Source organism: Vipera ursinii (genome assembly GCF_947247035.1).
Source record: "Vipera ursinii genome assembly, chromosome: 10".
Lineage (NCBI taxonomy): Eukaryota > Metazoa > Chordata > Lepidosauria > Squamata > Viperidae > Vipera > Vipera ursinii.
The window spans coordinates 16,787,251-16,802,529 of NC_139520.1; the positions used below are offsets into that span (position 1 = coordinate 16,787,251).

At 49.2% G+C, this 15,279-nt stretch overlaps 1 protein-coding gene across 1 annotated transcript in view; it reads right to left on the reverse strand.

Annotated features, from left to right (window-relative positions):
* Positions 1–14,084, reverse strand: part of NETO2 (neuropilin and tolloid like 2) — a gene marked incomplete at its 5' end in the record, with an annotated part of 31,693 nt that extends 17,609 nt beyond the window's left edge. The window contains one exon of the mRNA XM_083370470.1: positions 14,051–14,084. Coding sequence (XP_083226596.1) covers positions 14,051–14,084 — 34 coding nt within the window. The remainder of the gene's footprint in view (positions 1–14,050) is intronic.
* Positions 14,085–15,279: the final 1,195 nt, after the last annotated feature.

Genomic DNA, 15,279 nt, shown 5'->3' on the forward strand with positions numbered 1-15,279 from the left:
TCTAAATTCCAGGTTGGTTCAAAGCTGGATATCTCTCCCTCTCCTTCTTCTTTAGAAATGCAGCTAGTCCTCAACTCACGACCACAACTGAGCCCACATTTTTTGCTTGCCAAGCGAGACGTTGGCTAAGTGAATTTTGCCCCATTTTACGACCTTCCTTGACACCGCCGTTAAGTGAATCTCTGCAGTTGTTAAATTAGTAACATGCTTGATAAGTGAATCTGCCCCCCCCACCATTGTCTTTGCTCGTCAGAAGGTCGAAAAATGGGATCACATGACACACACACACACACACACCGGGATGCTGCAACCGTCATAAATATGTGTCAGTTCCCAGGTCACGTGACCCAGTGGGGAAGCTGCAACGATCATGTGAAAGATGGTGCTAAACCACTTTTTCCAGTGCCGCTGTAACTTCGAACGGTCACTGAATGAGCAGTTGTAAGTCCAGGACTCCCTATGTCTTCTCTTCCTTGACCATAAGGGCTGTAGAGTGATCTGAATTCAGACAGGGGAGCCTGATTCAGATGGTGGAAGAGCATACCCGTTGTATCATCAACAATTCTAAAAAAAGTTTTGGTTTCCATTCTTTTTTTCCTTTGGGCTGCACGAGTCCAAGGAAAGGTGCGTTGGATTGCAGGAGGGATTGTTCAATTCCCCACGGGTGTCTTTGCACAACTCAAATTGCCCCTCCTTCTTGAAAAACCGGATCACACCACGGTCTTATTCGACAGCTCCGAAATTACGACAGCTGTAAAGACGTGCCGTACTGCCTCCTACAGCTTCTAATCCTAGTCCAATAAATGTAATATGGCGATTACTTTAGCACTAAAGTCATCCTGTCAGCTGTGAAAGCTTTGCTCCAGAGAGGCAGGGATAGAAGCCTGAGTGATGTAGAGATGCAACTCATTTAATTGGATTCAGCAAAACTGGCAATAGGTAAAAATGCTTGAAAACGGGTCCTATCTACCTATCCAGCATATTGCAAGATCTATTTGATCTCAGCTAGGGATGCGGTGGCTCAGTGGGTTAGGACGCTGAGCATGTTGAGCAGAAGGTCGGCAGTTTGGCGGGTCGAATCCCGAGTACCGCGTAACAGAGTGAGCACCTGTTACTCGTCCCAGCTTCTGCCAACCTAGCAGTTCGAAAGCACGTAAAAAATGCAGGTAGAAAAATAGGGACCACTCCGGTGGGAAGGTAACAGCGTTCCGTGCGCCTTTGGTGTCTAGTCATGCCGGCCACATGACCACAGAGACGTCCTCGGACAAGCGCCGGCTCTTCAGCTTTGAAACGGAGATGAGCACCGGCCCCTAGAGTCGGAAACGACTAGCACGCATGTGCGGGGGAACCTTTACCTTTTATTTGATCTCAAAGGGGTTAGAAAAATAATTAAACTTACACATGCTACTCTAAGGACTAAATACTTTTTACTTTAGGTTAAGATAAGCTTTGGGTGACCACCCAAATGTCGACAAATTACAGTTCCTAACAATATTTAGTTGAGGGTGAGCATGCGGACCTGGCTTGCATCACGGAGACTTGGTTGGGCCCAGAGGGTGGGGTCCCTTTGGTTGACCTCTGCCCACCAGGTTTCCGGGTGCTACACCGGCCACGAGCTCAAGGTAGGGGTGGGGGAGTGGCGGTTACCATTAGGGAGACCTTATGTCCGCGGGAGGCCACCGTTTCTCAGATAGTCGGGTGTGAGTCTCTCTTCATGAGATTTGGTCCTGGGGCGCAGTTGGGCTTGCTGCTGGTGTACATTTCGCCTAGTCTCACAGCGGCAGCCCTGCCCGAGCTGCTCGATATCCTCTCGGGTTTGGTGGTTGAGTTTCCCAAACTTATAGTTTTGGGAGACTTCAATCTACCATCCCTGGGAGGTTCATCTGAGCTAGCTCGGGAGTTCATGGCTTCCATGGCGGCCATGGACCTGACGCAAGTAATTTCAGAGCCAACTCATGAGGGAGGCCACACCCTTGACCTGATTTTTTTATCTAGACGGTGGTTGGATGATCTAGGTGGGGGCTCTCCATTTATTATGCCCCTGTCATGGACCGATCATCATCTCCTGCGGCTGGTCTTCCGCTTTGCCACCCCCCGCCGTGGGGGTACGGAGCCAATTAGATGGTACCGCCCCAGACGCTTAATGGATCCTGATAGATTCCAAGCGGCGCTGGGGTCCCCACCTGCCTCCACTGCTCACAGCTCGGCTGATGCCTTAGTGGAAGCCTGGGGAAGGGCAGCCACTGAGGCACTTGACCGGGTTGTACCCTTGCGGCCCCTGACCCGGCGCAGATCCCAGCGAGCTCCATGGTTTTCCGCGGAGCTCCGGGAGATGAAGCGCCGGAAACGGGGCCTAGAGAGCTGCTGGAGGTCTAGCCGATCCGAACCCGACCGGTTGCGGTTAAGAACCTATATTAGGTCTTATCTCGCAGCGATGAGGGTGGCGAGGTGTAATTACTTCTCCACCCTCATCGCGTCCGCAGATAATCGCCCGGCCGCCTTGTTTAGGGTGACTCGCTCACTTCTCAATCAGGAGGTGAGGGAGGATCCCTTGCAAGGTCGTGCCGAGGAATTTAGTCATCATCTGTCGGATAAAATCGCTCGGATTCGGACCAGTTTGGACTCCAGCTGGGCAGAGTCAGGCGATCAGGACACGGGCGGTCTTGTCAATGTTATCTGGGAAGAGTTTGATTCTGTGACCCCTGATGAAGTGGACAGGATTATGGGGAGGCTGAGCTCCTCCACATGTTTGTTGGACCCGTGCCCTTCCTGGCTGGTTTATGCAGCTAGGGAGAGGACATGAGGCTGGCTCCAGGCGGTTATATCTGCTTCTTTGAGTGAGGGTTATTTCCCCACCGTCTTGAAGGAGGCGGTGGTGAGACCTCTCCTCAAGAAGCCTGCCCTGGACCCAGCCGTTTTGAACAACTTTCGTCCAGTCTCCAACCTTCGCTTTCTTGCGAAGGTTGTTGAGAGTGTGGTGGCGCATCAGCTCCCTCTGGTCCTGGATGAAGCGGATTATCTGGACCCCTACCAATCGGGTTTCAGGCCCGGGTACAGCACGGAGACGGCATTGGTCGCTCTGGTGAATGATCTCTGGAGGGCGCGGGATAGGGGACATTCCTCTGTCCTAGTCCTATTAGACCTCTCAGCGGCTTTCGATACCATCGACCATGGTATCTTGCTGCGGCGTCTCAGGGGATTGGGAGTGGGAGGCACAGTTCTTCAGTGGTTCTCCTCCTATCTCCTGGGACGCTCGGAGTCGGTGTTGGCAGGGGGGCAGAGATCGGCCCCTAGGTCTCTCGTTTGTGGAGTTCCTCAGGGGTCGGTTCTCTCGCCTCTCCTGTTCAACATCTATATGAAACCGCTGGGTGAGATCATTCGTGGTTTTGGAGTTGGGTATCATCAGTATGCCGATGATACCCAACTTTTCTTTTCGACCCCAAACCACCCCAGTGATGCCCTCGCCGTGATGTCCCGTTGCCTGGAGGCGGTTCGGGTCTGGATGGGGAGGAACAGACTTCAGCTCAACCCTGACAAGACTGAGTGGCTGTGCATTCCGGCATCCCGGGACATTCCAAATGTTCCATCTCTTTCTATGGGGGGTGAGCTCTTACCCCCCGTGGATAGGGCTCGCAACTTGGGAGTCCTTCTAGATTCACGGCTTACTTTGGAAGAGCATATAGTGGCCGTGACTAGGGGGGCTTTCGCCCAGGTTCGCCTGGTGCGCCAGTTGCGGCCCTATCTGAACCGGGATGCCCTGTGTACAGTCACTCATGCGCTCGTGACCTCTCGCCTTGACTACTGTAATGCTCTCTACATGGGGCTTCCCTTGAAGACCACTCGGAGGCTCCAACTGGTACAGAATGCGGCCGCGAGAGTTGTCTTGGGAGTTTCCCGGTACTCCCATGTTACACCTTTGCTCCGCGAGCTGCATTGGTTACCAGTTGTCTTTCGGGTGAGGTTCAAGGTGTTGGTTACGATCTTTAAGGCCCTACATGGCATGGGTCCGGGTTACCTCAGGGACCACCTGCTGCCGGCATCGACTCCCCTCCGCCCTGTGCGTTCCCACAGAGAGGGCCTCCTCAGGGTGCCGCCAGTCAGGGAATGTCGACTGGTGGCCCCCAGGGGGAGGGCCTTCTCTGTGGGGGCTCCGGCTTTATGGAATCAATTGCCGGTGGAGCTCCGGATGGCACCAGACCTTCGAACTTTCCGTCGGGGCCTGAAGACCCATCTGTTCGAATTAGCTGGTCTGGCCTGATGGGGGATTATGGGCTTTTAATTGTTTTTAATCTGTACTTCTGTTTTTAATTGGGCATGGATTTAATTCTTTTTAATTTTTGTATAGTGTTTCTTATGTATGCCCTGTGAACCGCCCTGAGTCCCACCAGGAGAAGGGCGGTATATAAATCAAATAAACTATTAACTATTAAACTATTAATATGGCCCAGCGGAGCCAGTGGTAAAAGTTCCTATTCCTATCAGTTGTAGTTCAGCAGTATTTAAAGAGCATCAGTGGTCCAGCTCTGTTTTAAACAGCCTGTTTAAAATCTGATTCCACACTAGATTACGTAGAACTACATTAAGCTAGTATGTTTGACACGGAGGCTTATCTTTAGACTTCTGATGACTAGGGCTGATATTAAATGTTATAAGTCCAACATAAAACCTCTCTGTCAGGCCCAAGAACGACATGTGCAGTTATTTTGGAGTAGTTCATAGATTCTTGTCGTCCTAGAGACAGAATCTTGCCAGACTAAAGCAACCATCTGCAATATATACTCTATAAATTGCTAGGGGAACTTCAACATTGCTTTCTTCCAGCCTACGTTCAAAGCTCCAGAGCTTCTTTGCCTTCTGGGAAGGAAGCCCTCCTTCCTGTGACTTCGGATTGCATTCCACCACTCTCTCCTCCGCAGCTTAATTAAACTGAAGGCCCAATTAGAGGTTCGAGCCAGTGTTATTATCATTGTGTTGCTGATTAGGGTCCCTACCTGAGCTGATATTTAATATATTGTTTAATAAACTTTAATGAAACAGAGCAGCCAAGCTATAAATCAGAAAGTCTCACCTATTTTGGAAATCCTGGTTACATTGTCCAAAGCAAACAATGGAATGCTACTCCATGCCTCTCACATTCTACACTGAGGCAAGCGTTACAATGGTTAGGAAAATCCCTTTTTATATCGCACTATGTCCCTCGCCTGCAGCCTCCACTCAGAATGCGCACAACTTGGTGGAGCAGTGGGCTAATGCCTCCTTAAGTAACACCAGCTGCCTGCAATTAGTGCAGGTTCGCATCCCACCAGGCTCAAGGTTGACTCAGCCTTCCATCCTTCCGAGGTAGGCAAAATGAGGACCCAGATTGTGGGGGGCAATTAAGCTGACTTTGTAATAATGCTGCTTGGGGGTGTGTGTGAAAGCCCTAATAAGCAGGCATATACATAGAAAGAAGGCTACTGCTAAGCTTGTAAGCCGCCCTGAGTCTTCGGAGAAGGGCAGGATATAAATGGAATTTTTAAAAAAAACTTCAGTGAGTAGAATATCTGGGAAATTAATTCCACTCGAATTAATATGGCTTCCGTCCCATGATGGGTTCTATATATCTCAAAGAAAGCTGTCAAAAGACTCAGGGGAGCTACATTTTCTAGTCAAGAAAAAACCCGGAAACGTGTAAAATTGCAATAGACAGGCAGTCTCTGACTTACGACCATCCATTTAGTAACCATTTGAAGTTACAACGGCACTGAAGAAAGGTGACTGATGACCGTCTTCCACATTGAACAACCTTTGCCGCATCTCCGTAGTCAGGTGATCAAAATTCAGAGACTTGGCTACCAGTTCATATTTATGATGGTTGCAGAGTCCCGGGATCAAGTGATCCCCTTTTGTGACCTTCTGACAAGCAAAGACAAGGGTGGGGATTTTGATTCACTTAAGAACCCTGTTACTAATTTAATCGCTGCAGTGATTCGCTTGATAACGGTGGCAAAAAAAGGCCGTGAAATGGAGCAACAATCCCTCAACAACCATCTTGCTTGCCAACAGATGTTTGAGGCTCAATTGTGGTTGAAAGTCAAGGACTACCTCACTTGTCATCAGTGCTTTTTTTGTAAAAGAAAAAGGTGCCGGAACTCACACATGTCATACAACCCGCCTTGCCTACCCTACAAGGTTCCATCCAAAAAAGGTGCCGGAACTCCGTTCTGAGCGTTCAATGAGAAAAAAAGCCCTGCTTGTCATCCTTGTGGGTGTTATTGGTCTTCCTCCATCTCAGGCACCCAACTGAAGGCCTGAGAGTGTGAGGGTTCTGCACAGCGTCTGAATTGTTCCCATCGCTGCATGTTCTGGACAGAAAGCTCTGTTGTCATTCCTGGGATCTGTTGGAGCACCTGTCCCAGCTCACGAGTCCCAGCCCTGAATGCTTCTACCACAATTGGGACCGCTTTGGTCTTGATCTGGCTTTTCAGGAGGCATCTGGACTTTCTTGTTTTTTCTTTGAAGACCTTTTGCTTCTTGGACAGATTTCCAGAAAACGTTGCAGACTCCAGGAACCATTTGCACTTCAGTTTGAGAGGCAGACCACTCAGACTCATCCCCAACGGCTTGCGCCCGTCTTCAACAGGGAAGGGACACAGGGTGAGAAAAACATCCTGCAGCCAAGAAGGCTCCACATACATTTGCACCACTCAGTTGACCCTGAAGACACAGACAAACCTCCAAGTGACCTCAACGACTCTTGGAAAGAATGCAAATGACCAGTGGTCTGCAAGGGGTATAAATCCTTCCATTCCCCACCATCCAGTCAGAGCTGAAGTTTCTTGGAAACGTCTTCAAAGAAAAACAAGGAAGTCCAGTTGTCTCCTGAAAAAGCACCTTTGGGACAACCCTGACCTGGGTGACTGAGAATCTCCATAGACACACTGGTCTTGACTTTCCACATTCTCCCTTGTTCCTCCCTCAACACCTGGTCCTTCTCCAGCTTCTGATACTCCTTCCTGACATGGCTGTCCCTTGTCCCCACTCTGTCTATCACCATCACTGCCTTCTGCTCCTTGTCTGCTACCACAATGGCTGGTTGGTTGTCTGCTACCTATCTGTCTATCTGTCTGTGGAGGATCCAGAGAGATCTTAGCTCTCTTGTTCTCCATGACCTTCTGCTGGAGCTCCCATCTGGACTGGGGAATGTCTTCTAACCTAGGGCTTTTCAACCTTTTCACCCATTGTACCACTTTTAGGATATGGCAACATCCAAGTACCACCAGTCAGTCGCCTAGGAAGGTGTCAAAAACTTGATGACCCCAAAAAAAAGAAAGAAAGAAAAAAGTGATGAAGTACAGGTAGTCCTCGACTTACAACAGTTCGCTTAGTGACTGAAGTTACCATGGCACTGAAAAAAGTGCCCCCCAAGCCACAGCCGAGCAAGACACCTGCCTGCCCGCCCAGCAGCGCTCTTCCTCCTGTCTGAGTTTTTCATTGTTGTAAGCATTTCTGTTGAGGATTGACAGCAGGGGTGTGTGGGGGGGCATGTTTGGTTTTTATTCCCCTCATCTGCTGGGTGGTTGCAGCAGGTTTTGGTCACTTCACATGACCCTGGGACACTGTGACCGTCATGAATATGAATCAGTTGACAAGCATCTGAATGTAAATCAGAAGACCCTGGAGATGCTGCAACATTCCAGCTGATCAGCACTTCTTCTGGGCTCAGCAGAAGCACCAGGATCAGTGCTGAGCTTCAGCTGGAACCTGGCGCTGATCCTGGCGATTCCGCTGAGCCCTGACAGCCCTGCAGTTCCAGCTGTCTCTCGCTTAAGCTTGTGCAGTGCTGCCACCGGACCAGCTCATTCCCCTCCCCCGCTACTTCTCTAGGATGGTCGCGTACCACCTGCCAGGTGCCAATGAACCACAGGTGGTACCCGTACCACTGGTTGAAAAGCCCTGTTCTAATCCATACACCGTGCAGATGTTCCTATACACAAGCCCAGCTACTTAATTGTGCCAATACATTACTACATACATTAATACATACATATATACGTATTAATATTTATGGGGTTAGGGCTGCTTAATATCTGAACTCTAGCCTCAATTGGAAAGCATTTAGCAAATAATTCCCCTGTCCCAAATTTCACAAAGCAGCCGGACTCATTCAAAAACTACCCTAAAAAGCGGAATTGAATTCAGCCATCTGTGGGCAATTTTTAGAAGGGTACATTCAGGAACTCCCTGATCCACATACATTTTCATCCTGATGTTTTCTCTTATTCAGTTGAAACAATCCAATACACTTTGCTGTCAATAAAATCCAATCATTTATTTCAATTGTTGTTAGCAAGGGAAGTCCAGCCCCGTTTTGAAGTTTAAGAACGAGCATGTTTTTTGTTGAACGTCTCTATCTCAGGGGAAGAAGATACTCAATGTGGCTTCATTTATCTGTAGAGGTAGTCCTCGACTTACAACAGTTCATTTAGTGACCATTCAAAATTACATCGGCACTGAAAAATGTGACCTATGACCATGTCTCACACTTACAACCATCGCAGCATTCCCCCATGGTCACGTGATCAAAATTCGAATGCTTGGAAACTGGCATGTACCTATGCCGGTTGCGGTGTCCCGGGATCATCTGATCCACTTTTGCGACCTTCTGACAAGCAAAATCAATGGGGAAGCCAGATTCACTTAACAACCGTGTTGCTAACTTAACTGCTGCAGTGATTCACTTAAGAACTTTGGCAAGGAAAGTCTTAAACTAAGGCAAAATCCACTTAAATGTTTCACGTAACAACAAAAATTTGGGGCTCAATTGTGGCCGTACGTCGAGGACTCCCTGTAATGCAAATCTTGCATATAGCTACTCCTCGCTTAGCATCACTGTAGTAAGATCTGGGAGTACAGTAAAAAATTATATACTGGGCTGGGGGGAGTTAAGCTGCTCATTATGTGAAAATTGGCTAAGGAGGTAATAAGAATGTTTTATGGGAATGAGGAACTGTGAGGTTAATCAAAGTCCTCCAAGACTAATCCTAGTTTAATGAGGTTTTGAAGCCGGATCTCTCTTATTCATTCATTTACCATATACAGAGTATCTCTTAAGGTATTTATTTGAGGACCGATTAAACTAAGTTTTTTGTGATCAAATAATCTTAAACTCTAAACTACAGGCGTACATTGTGTTGTGCCCAGTTCTATCCATTCTTTCAAATCATAACACACATAATACATGATAAACGCTATTCTGGCAAATTTAAAACAGAGGCAACAACTGATGGCACGAAAACCTTGACTTTTCCAGTAAGTTTATTTAAAAAAAAAAGGATTTCGAAGATTTGAAAGTTCAAGACAGATTGAGATCTTTTTCCAAGTGCTTTTTAGAAGCGCATAGGCATCTTCATCTGAGTTCACAAAATTTCAAAGTGATAATTTGGGGGATGTTAGTAGAAAGGATAAACGAAGCATGAAGTCCTGGGTCATTTGTGGAAATGAAATAAAATCATTTCAAGCTTAATATACCCTCAAGTTTGGCGCGTGAAAATATACGTCACATTGACGTTTTGGAAAAGACGACCAAAGGAAACAACCCTGCATTTTCTACTCACAATCCAATCTAGGGGAAGTTGCTGTGCAAGGCAAGCGTGCAAAAACAGTGGTGGGATTCAGCCGGTTCGCACCACTTTGGCAGAACCGGTAGCTAATTTTTTGTTGCCCAGGCCCAGAATGGACTTCCGGAAGCAGCATCCACACAGAGAACCGGTTGTTCACATATTTGAATCCCACCACTGGTGCAAAACCTTTTCAAACTCCGAGTTTTTCATTTGTTTTGACCTCAAAACAGACCGTCAGAAGCTGATTTAAAGGTGAAGCTCTTCTCTTGAGTTACAGTGGATTGCTCAGCTGTCATTCCTGGCTAAAAAAAGAAGCATGATTCTCTTCTTTAGAAAGTTCTTTTCTTCAGACAGTAAGTTAGTTTAAGTACTGGAAGCGACCAATTTACTTAAAATGAAATAATGACCTGACATAGTGATTTATATGCCTATAGCTCACTTACATTTCCTATAGCAGTCAATCCATTACGTGCCACAATGATCACGACCTATGGATCCGTTCCAGTTGATGGTTTGTGCTTAGAGTGATACTGTGTTTTGCTTAACCATTTTGTTATCATTATTCTGGGATTTAACATTTCATTTGAGCTCATTTGAAAGTAGGTCTTGAAAACATACAATTAAGTCAACACACATGCTCACACATTCTCTGCATTTCTGAAAAGCAAATCCCCAGGTTAAAAGTTATTCAAAATTCTGCAGTTTCCTTAAGCGTTTGATATTCATACTTAGATACTTGACTAAGCGGTGTTGCTAAATCTAAATAATAATTAAGCTCATCCTTATGCACACTCGCTATATGATAACATTACTTTATCTTGATTCACAAATTTGTGAGACAACTTTACTTGAATACCATAAGAGGTCAGCCTAACTCAAAATATAAATTCTGTCGGCAGCAATTTGTCTGCATCTTAAATTAAGGAATCAATATTTCAAAACCGCCTCTCTTTCTTAATCCAACATTTGACAAAATCATGGCAGAATTTCCAAGTTCTATATGATGTCCAAAGTTCCAGCTGAGGAAAAATGTACGGGGGACCACAAATGTTCTGCATATAACTGATTTTCCATATATGCCTATTTTTTTTCTCTCTCTCTCTTTGCATTTTTGCTACAGAGGTATAGAAAACAAATGTTATTAAATGGTGACCAAGTTCCAGATAAAAGAAGCTTTTAAAATAGTTTGAGGTCAACAATGATTTTTTTAAAAAAAAATAAAATAAAATAAACAGGAATAGTTCAATAAGGAACGTTTAGAGATGCTGCACAATTCGTTGCTTTGCACTTTTTGTGTTCAGGCGAGTCAAAGAGTTGGCTTTCACTGACAAAAGGTGATAAATGACTGGGGAACGGTGCCCTTTGAAAGCTCAGCTCTCCGGAGCAAAACAGGAACACTAGTTCTTTCTTTTGCAAACAGGAGAAAAGAAACAGGAAACCTTGTACGTTCACAAGCTTTTTAAAATTATTATTTGCGGCGCTCTCTTCTTCTCAGAAGCCAGTTCCCCCCCCCCCTCCCCTGGGATGCTATACGATTCCAAAATAAAGGCATCCCTTAAAATCCACTGAGCTGCCAATTGGAAAAAAAAAACCCAAGATAATTCTCTACAGCCAGAAAGAAACTGCAGAGATCTTTGAATTACATTTGACAGTAGTCAAATTTTGCACTCAAAACAGAAAAGAGTTCCTGAACCTCCCTACAGGCTACACACACACACACACACACACACACACACACATGTATGTATGTATGTATGTATGTATGTGTATATGTATTTGTATGTGTGTATATATCAAGACCAGATTTGGAAAATAGCTGTTGATGTGCCAGAATCTACTCACTATACTAGGACTATTGGGAAAGATGTGTGATATAATTACAAATTTGGTGGGATTAAAAGGAATTTTTTTGGGGGGGAAGGAGAAGGAGGAAGTTGCTACATTTTATTTGGAATATCATTACTGCATCTCATTTACAGATAATCCTCAGTTAGCAACCATTCCTTTAGCGACCGTCCAAAGTTGCAACGGCACTGAAAAGTGACCTACGACCGTTTTTTTCACACTTATACAACTGCTGCAGCCTTCCCACGGTCACGTGATCGAAATTCGGGCGATTGGCAACTGGCGTGTACTTATGACGGTTGCGCTGTCCCAGAGTCATGTGATCACCGTTTGCAACCTTCCCAGCCGGCTTCCGACAAGCAAATTCAATGTGTGTGTGTGGGGGGGGGGGGGGAGAGCCAGATTCGCTTAACAACCAAACTGGAACGGTTCACTTGTCAACTGTGGTGGAAAAGGTCGTAAAATGGAGCAAAACTCACTTAAGAACTTCCTTGCTTGGCAACGGATTTAATTTTGCTTGGGTTCAACTCCTGGTTGCAAGCCAAGGTTTACCTATATTTGGATATGTCATATTACAGTACATCGGGGTATCTCCCTGCTCTAAAATAAATGTCATTCTGCTATAGCCAAATTTACTTCCGATTAGATATGAATACTCATCACACATACTCATCACAAATAAATAATAAATAAATAAATAGCCACCAGAATAACTCCCAGCACCACACACACACACACACACACACTCATTAGTAGATCCAGGCCATTCAACTTTCACAAGGAGCTGGTGACGCAAATCGAAGCCCATCTGCATGCAAGCCTAGCAGAAAGGCAAAGGAGGAGAGCCTCTTTGATGGGTCCCCAAAACACCTACTAGCAGCCCCAACTTTAGAGAACAAGGAAGGATTCTTCCTGGCTTTTGCAAAGTTCTAAGGAGGAACCGACTACATGCAGGGAAGCGGAGATTGAAGTGAGTTGGGAACGCACTGTGTGATTCCCTTCTCGCATGTGTAGGACAGGGAAAGAAAGCGGTGTGCATGCCTCTGGATGTGTCTTGATGTGTGTGTTGGGCAGGGGAGGGGGGGAAGGAAGCCACACACACCAATCAGGAAATCCCGGGATTCTTTCTTGCACCACAAAGCCAGCCTGCTTTCTCCAACAGAGAAAGCACAGAGAGTTTCAAGAATCTCAAGGAAATTAGGAATCTTTCCTCCTCCATAGGAAGAAGGGTGCAAAATCCCTTCTGGGGGTGGGAGATTTAAATTTGGAGACTGCCAGATTTAAATCTCCCACCCACCCATCCGCCAAGCAGCCCAGAACCAACAAACCTTGGACAAGCTTTAAGGGATCAGAGTTTTGATTCCCTCCCCTGTGCATTATCACAATATTTGCAGGAAAAGCACGGATGGATGCCCTGGCCAGAAACAGGGAGACTTGTGAATTCTAGTTCTGCCTAAAGCATGAAAGCCGGCTGGGTGACTTAGGGCAGAGTGAGTCTCTCTCTCTCTCTCTCTCTCTCTCTCTCTCTCTCTCTCTCTCTCTCTCTCTCTCTCTCTCTCTCTCTCTCTCTCTCCAACCCACCTCACAGGGTTGTTGCCGCGGGGTGGGGGTGGGGGAAAACAGGAGGAGGGATGCCCCCTGTCTATAGTCGACTCCCCCCCCAACAAAAAAAAATACCAGCAGGATAAGCCGAAGAAATCAACGCGGGGTGAGAGAGGAGGAGGAGGAGGAGGAGGAGAAAAGGACTCGGGATTGCAATCACTCCGGTTTTGCTGAAATTAGGAAGACGCCCAGCGGGAAGACGAGTCCAGCGGAGCGGGTGGGAGGATTCCATCGGATTAATTAATGGATAATAGAAATAACCGCACCTCCCTCTGCCATTCTCCTCTCTACGGAGCATTTTTTTTTGGGGGGGGGGAGAGAGACAGGGGTGTTTATGCCAGCCCTTTCTTGGTCCTGATGGGGCAGCAGCAATCCCCGAATAGCCCCCTCCCCACCTCTGACTTTTCTTTTCCCCCCCTCCCCTTCCCCATCCAGAAAACATCTGGACGGTCCCTGGGAGAAGCGGGGCTGGGAGGACACCCCCTCCCCGCCCCCAACCCGATCCGGAGAGGGCTTCCAATCGCCCTTCGGCTCTTGCAAGAGCAGCCTGTCTCCCTCCTCCGGCAGGGTCTGCCCTGGACGTCCCCGCCACCCCCGGCCCCCGAACCCACCGAAACCGGCGCCCGGCAGTCGCGCGGAACGTTTGCATTCGCGCTCTCCGGACCGAGCAAAACCTCCCGTTTGAGCGCGGGGCCAAAGGGGAAAAAACCCGCCGACCCCGGGCAACTCCGGAGTGGCCGGCGAGGGAAGAGGAGCCTAATCCGGATCCAAGCCGGGATCTGCACCGAGGGAGGGGAAGGGGCTGCCTGATGATGATGATGATGATGATGATGATGATGATGATGATGATGATGATGATTCCCTACGCGCGCTCAGACCCGCAGCCCGTCCTCGGAGAAGGGTCGGCCGCACGCCCCCCTCGCCATGCCCCTCCGCCCGCCGGGGACGATGGAGGCTGTAGTCCTGGCGGTGCGGGTGGGCAGGAGGCCCCCTGGCCCTACCTTCCAGCACGGAGGAGACCTTGTCCAGAGGCATCTTCTTCCCTGGCTTGGCCGGCGCGCTGGGCGCGGAGACCGTCTGGCGAAGGGGAGCCGGCGCGGCTCAGCCGGAGGGGCGCCTCCTCCTCCTCCTCCGCCTCCTCCTCCTCCTGCCGCTGCTGTTGCTCCTTCCCCGGCTCGCCCCTCCGGCGGCGGCGGCGCCTCGCTCCCACTGCCTGCGCCCGCCGCTCGAGCCCGGCGGCGGCAACCCCTTCATGCCCCCGGGGAGGGCGACTCAGTCCGGCGCCCGAGGCCGGCCGGCAGCCGCGGGAGAAAGCGGTGCAGGGCGGCCGGCTCCATCCTCCTCCTCCTCCTCCTCTCCCCTCTGCTCCTCTTCTTCCTCCTCCTCTTCTCCCCCTCCTCCTCCTCTTTCCCCTCTCCTCCTCCTCCTCCTCCTCCTCCTCCGCCTTGCGCGCCTGGTCCGCAGCGCAGCGCCCGACCCCGCAGCCGGCCCAGCCCCGACTGAGCGGGCGGGTGAGGGGCGAGGAGGAAGAGAGGGAAGGAAGGAAGGGAGGGAGGGAGGAAGGGAGGGAGGGAGGAGGGAACGCCTTATACGCATGTGCCCCTGCGCCCCCCCCCAACACACACAGCCCGGGCACCCCCCACCCACCCCAGACACGCGCGCGCCAGCCAGTCGCCCCCACTTAGCCAGCCAGCCGCAGCCCGTCCGCGGGAAAGGGTCTCCTCGCCTCTCCCCGTTGCCCCTCCGCTCGCCGGGGACGATGGAGTCTGTAGTCCTCGCGGTGACCGTGGGGGGGGGAGGCAGGAAGCCCCTCTCCCTACTTTCCAGCCCTACCCCTCCCACAGCCCGGGCACCCCCCACCCCAGAGGCGCGCGCGCGCCAGCCAGTCTCGCCCCCACTTAGCCAGCCACCCCTCGCCCCGTGGAGAAGGGCACCCCACGGCAGTTTCCCCACCACAAGGGGCCCTTCCTTGGCTTCCTCCTGCTTTGGGTGCCCCGCTTGGCTGGGCTCCTGCGGGCGGTGGCTCGGCAGCCCCCCCGGGGGTCCCCGTCCCGCCACGAGAGGAGCCGCTGGAGCGGGTATTTATTTATTTAGATTTATATACCGCCCTTTCCCGAAGGACTCAGGGCGGTTTACAGGGCATTTAAAAGAGAGTCAATACAAACGTTAAAACAAATTAAAAAAGATTAAATAAAACCCTGAGAACAGTAAAAAAAACCCAATTAAAATT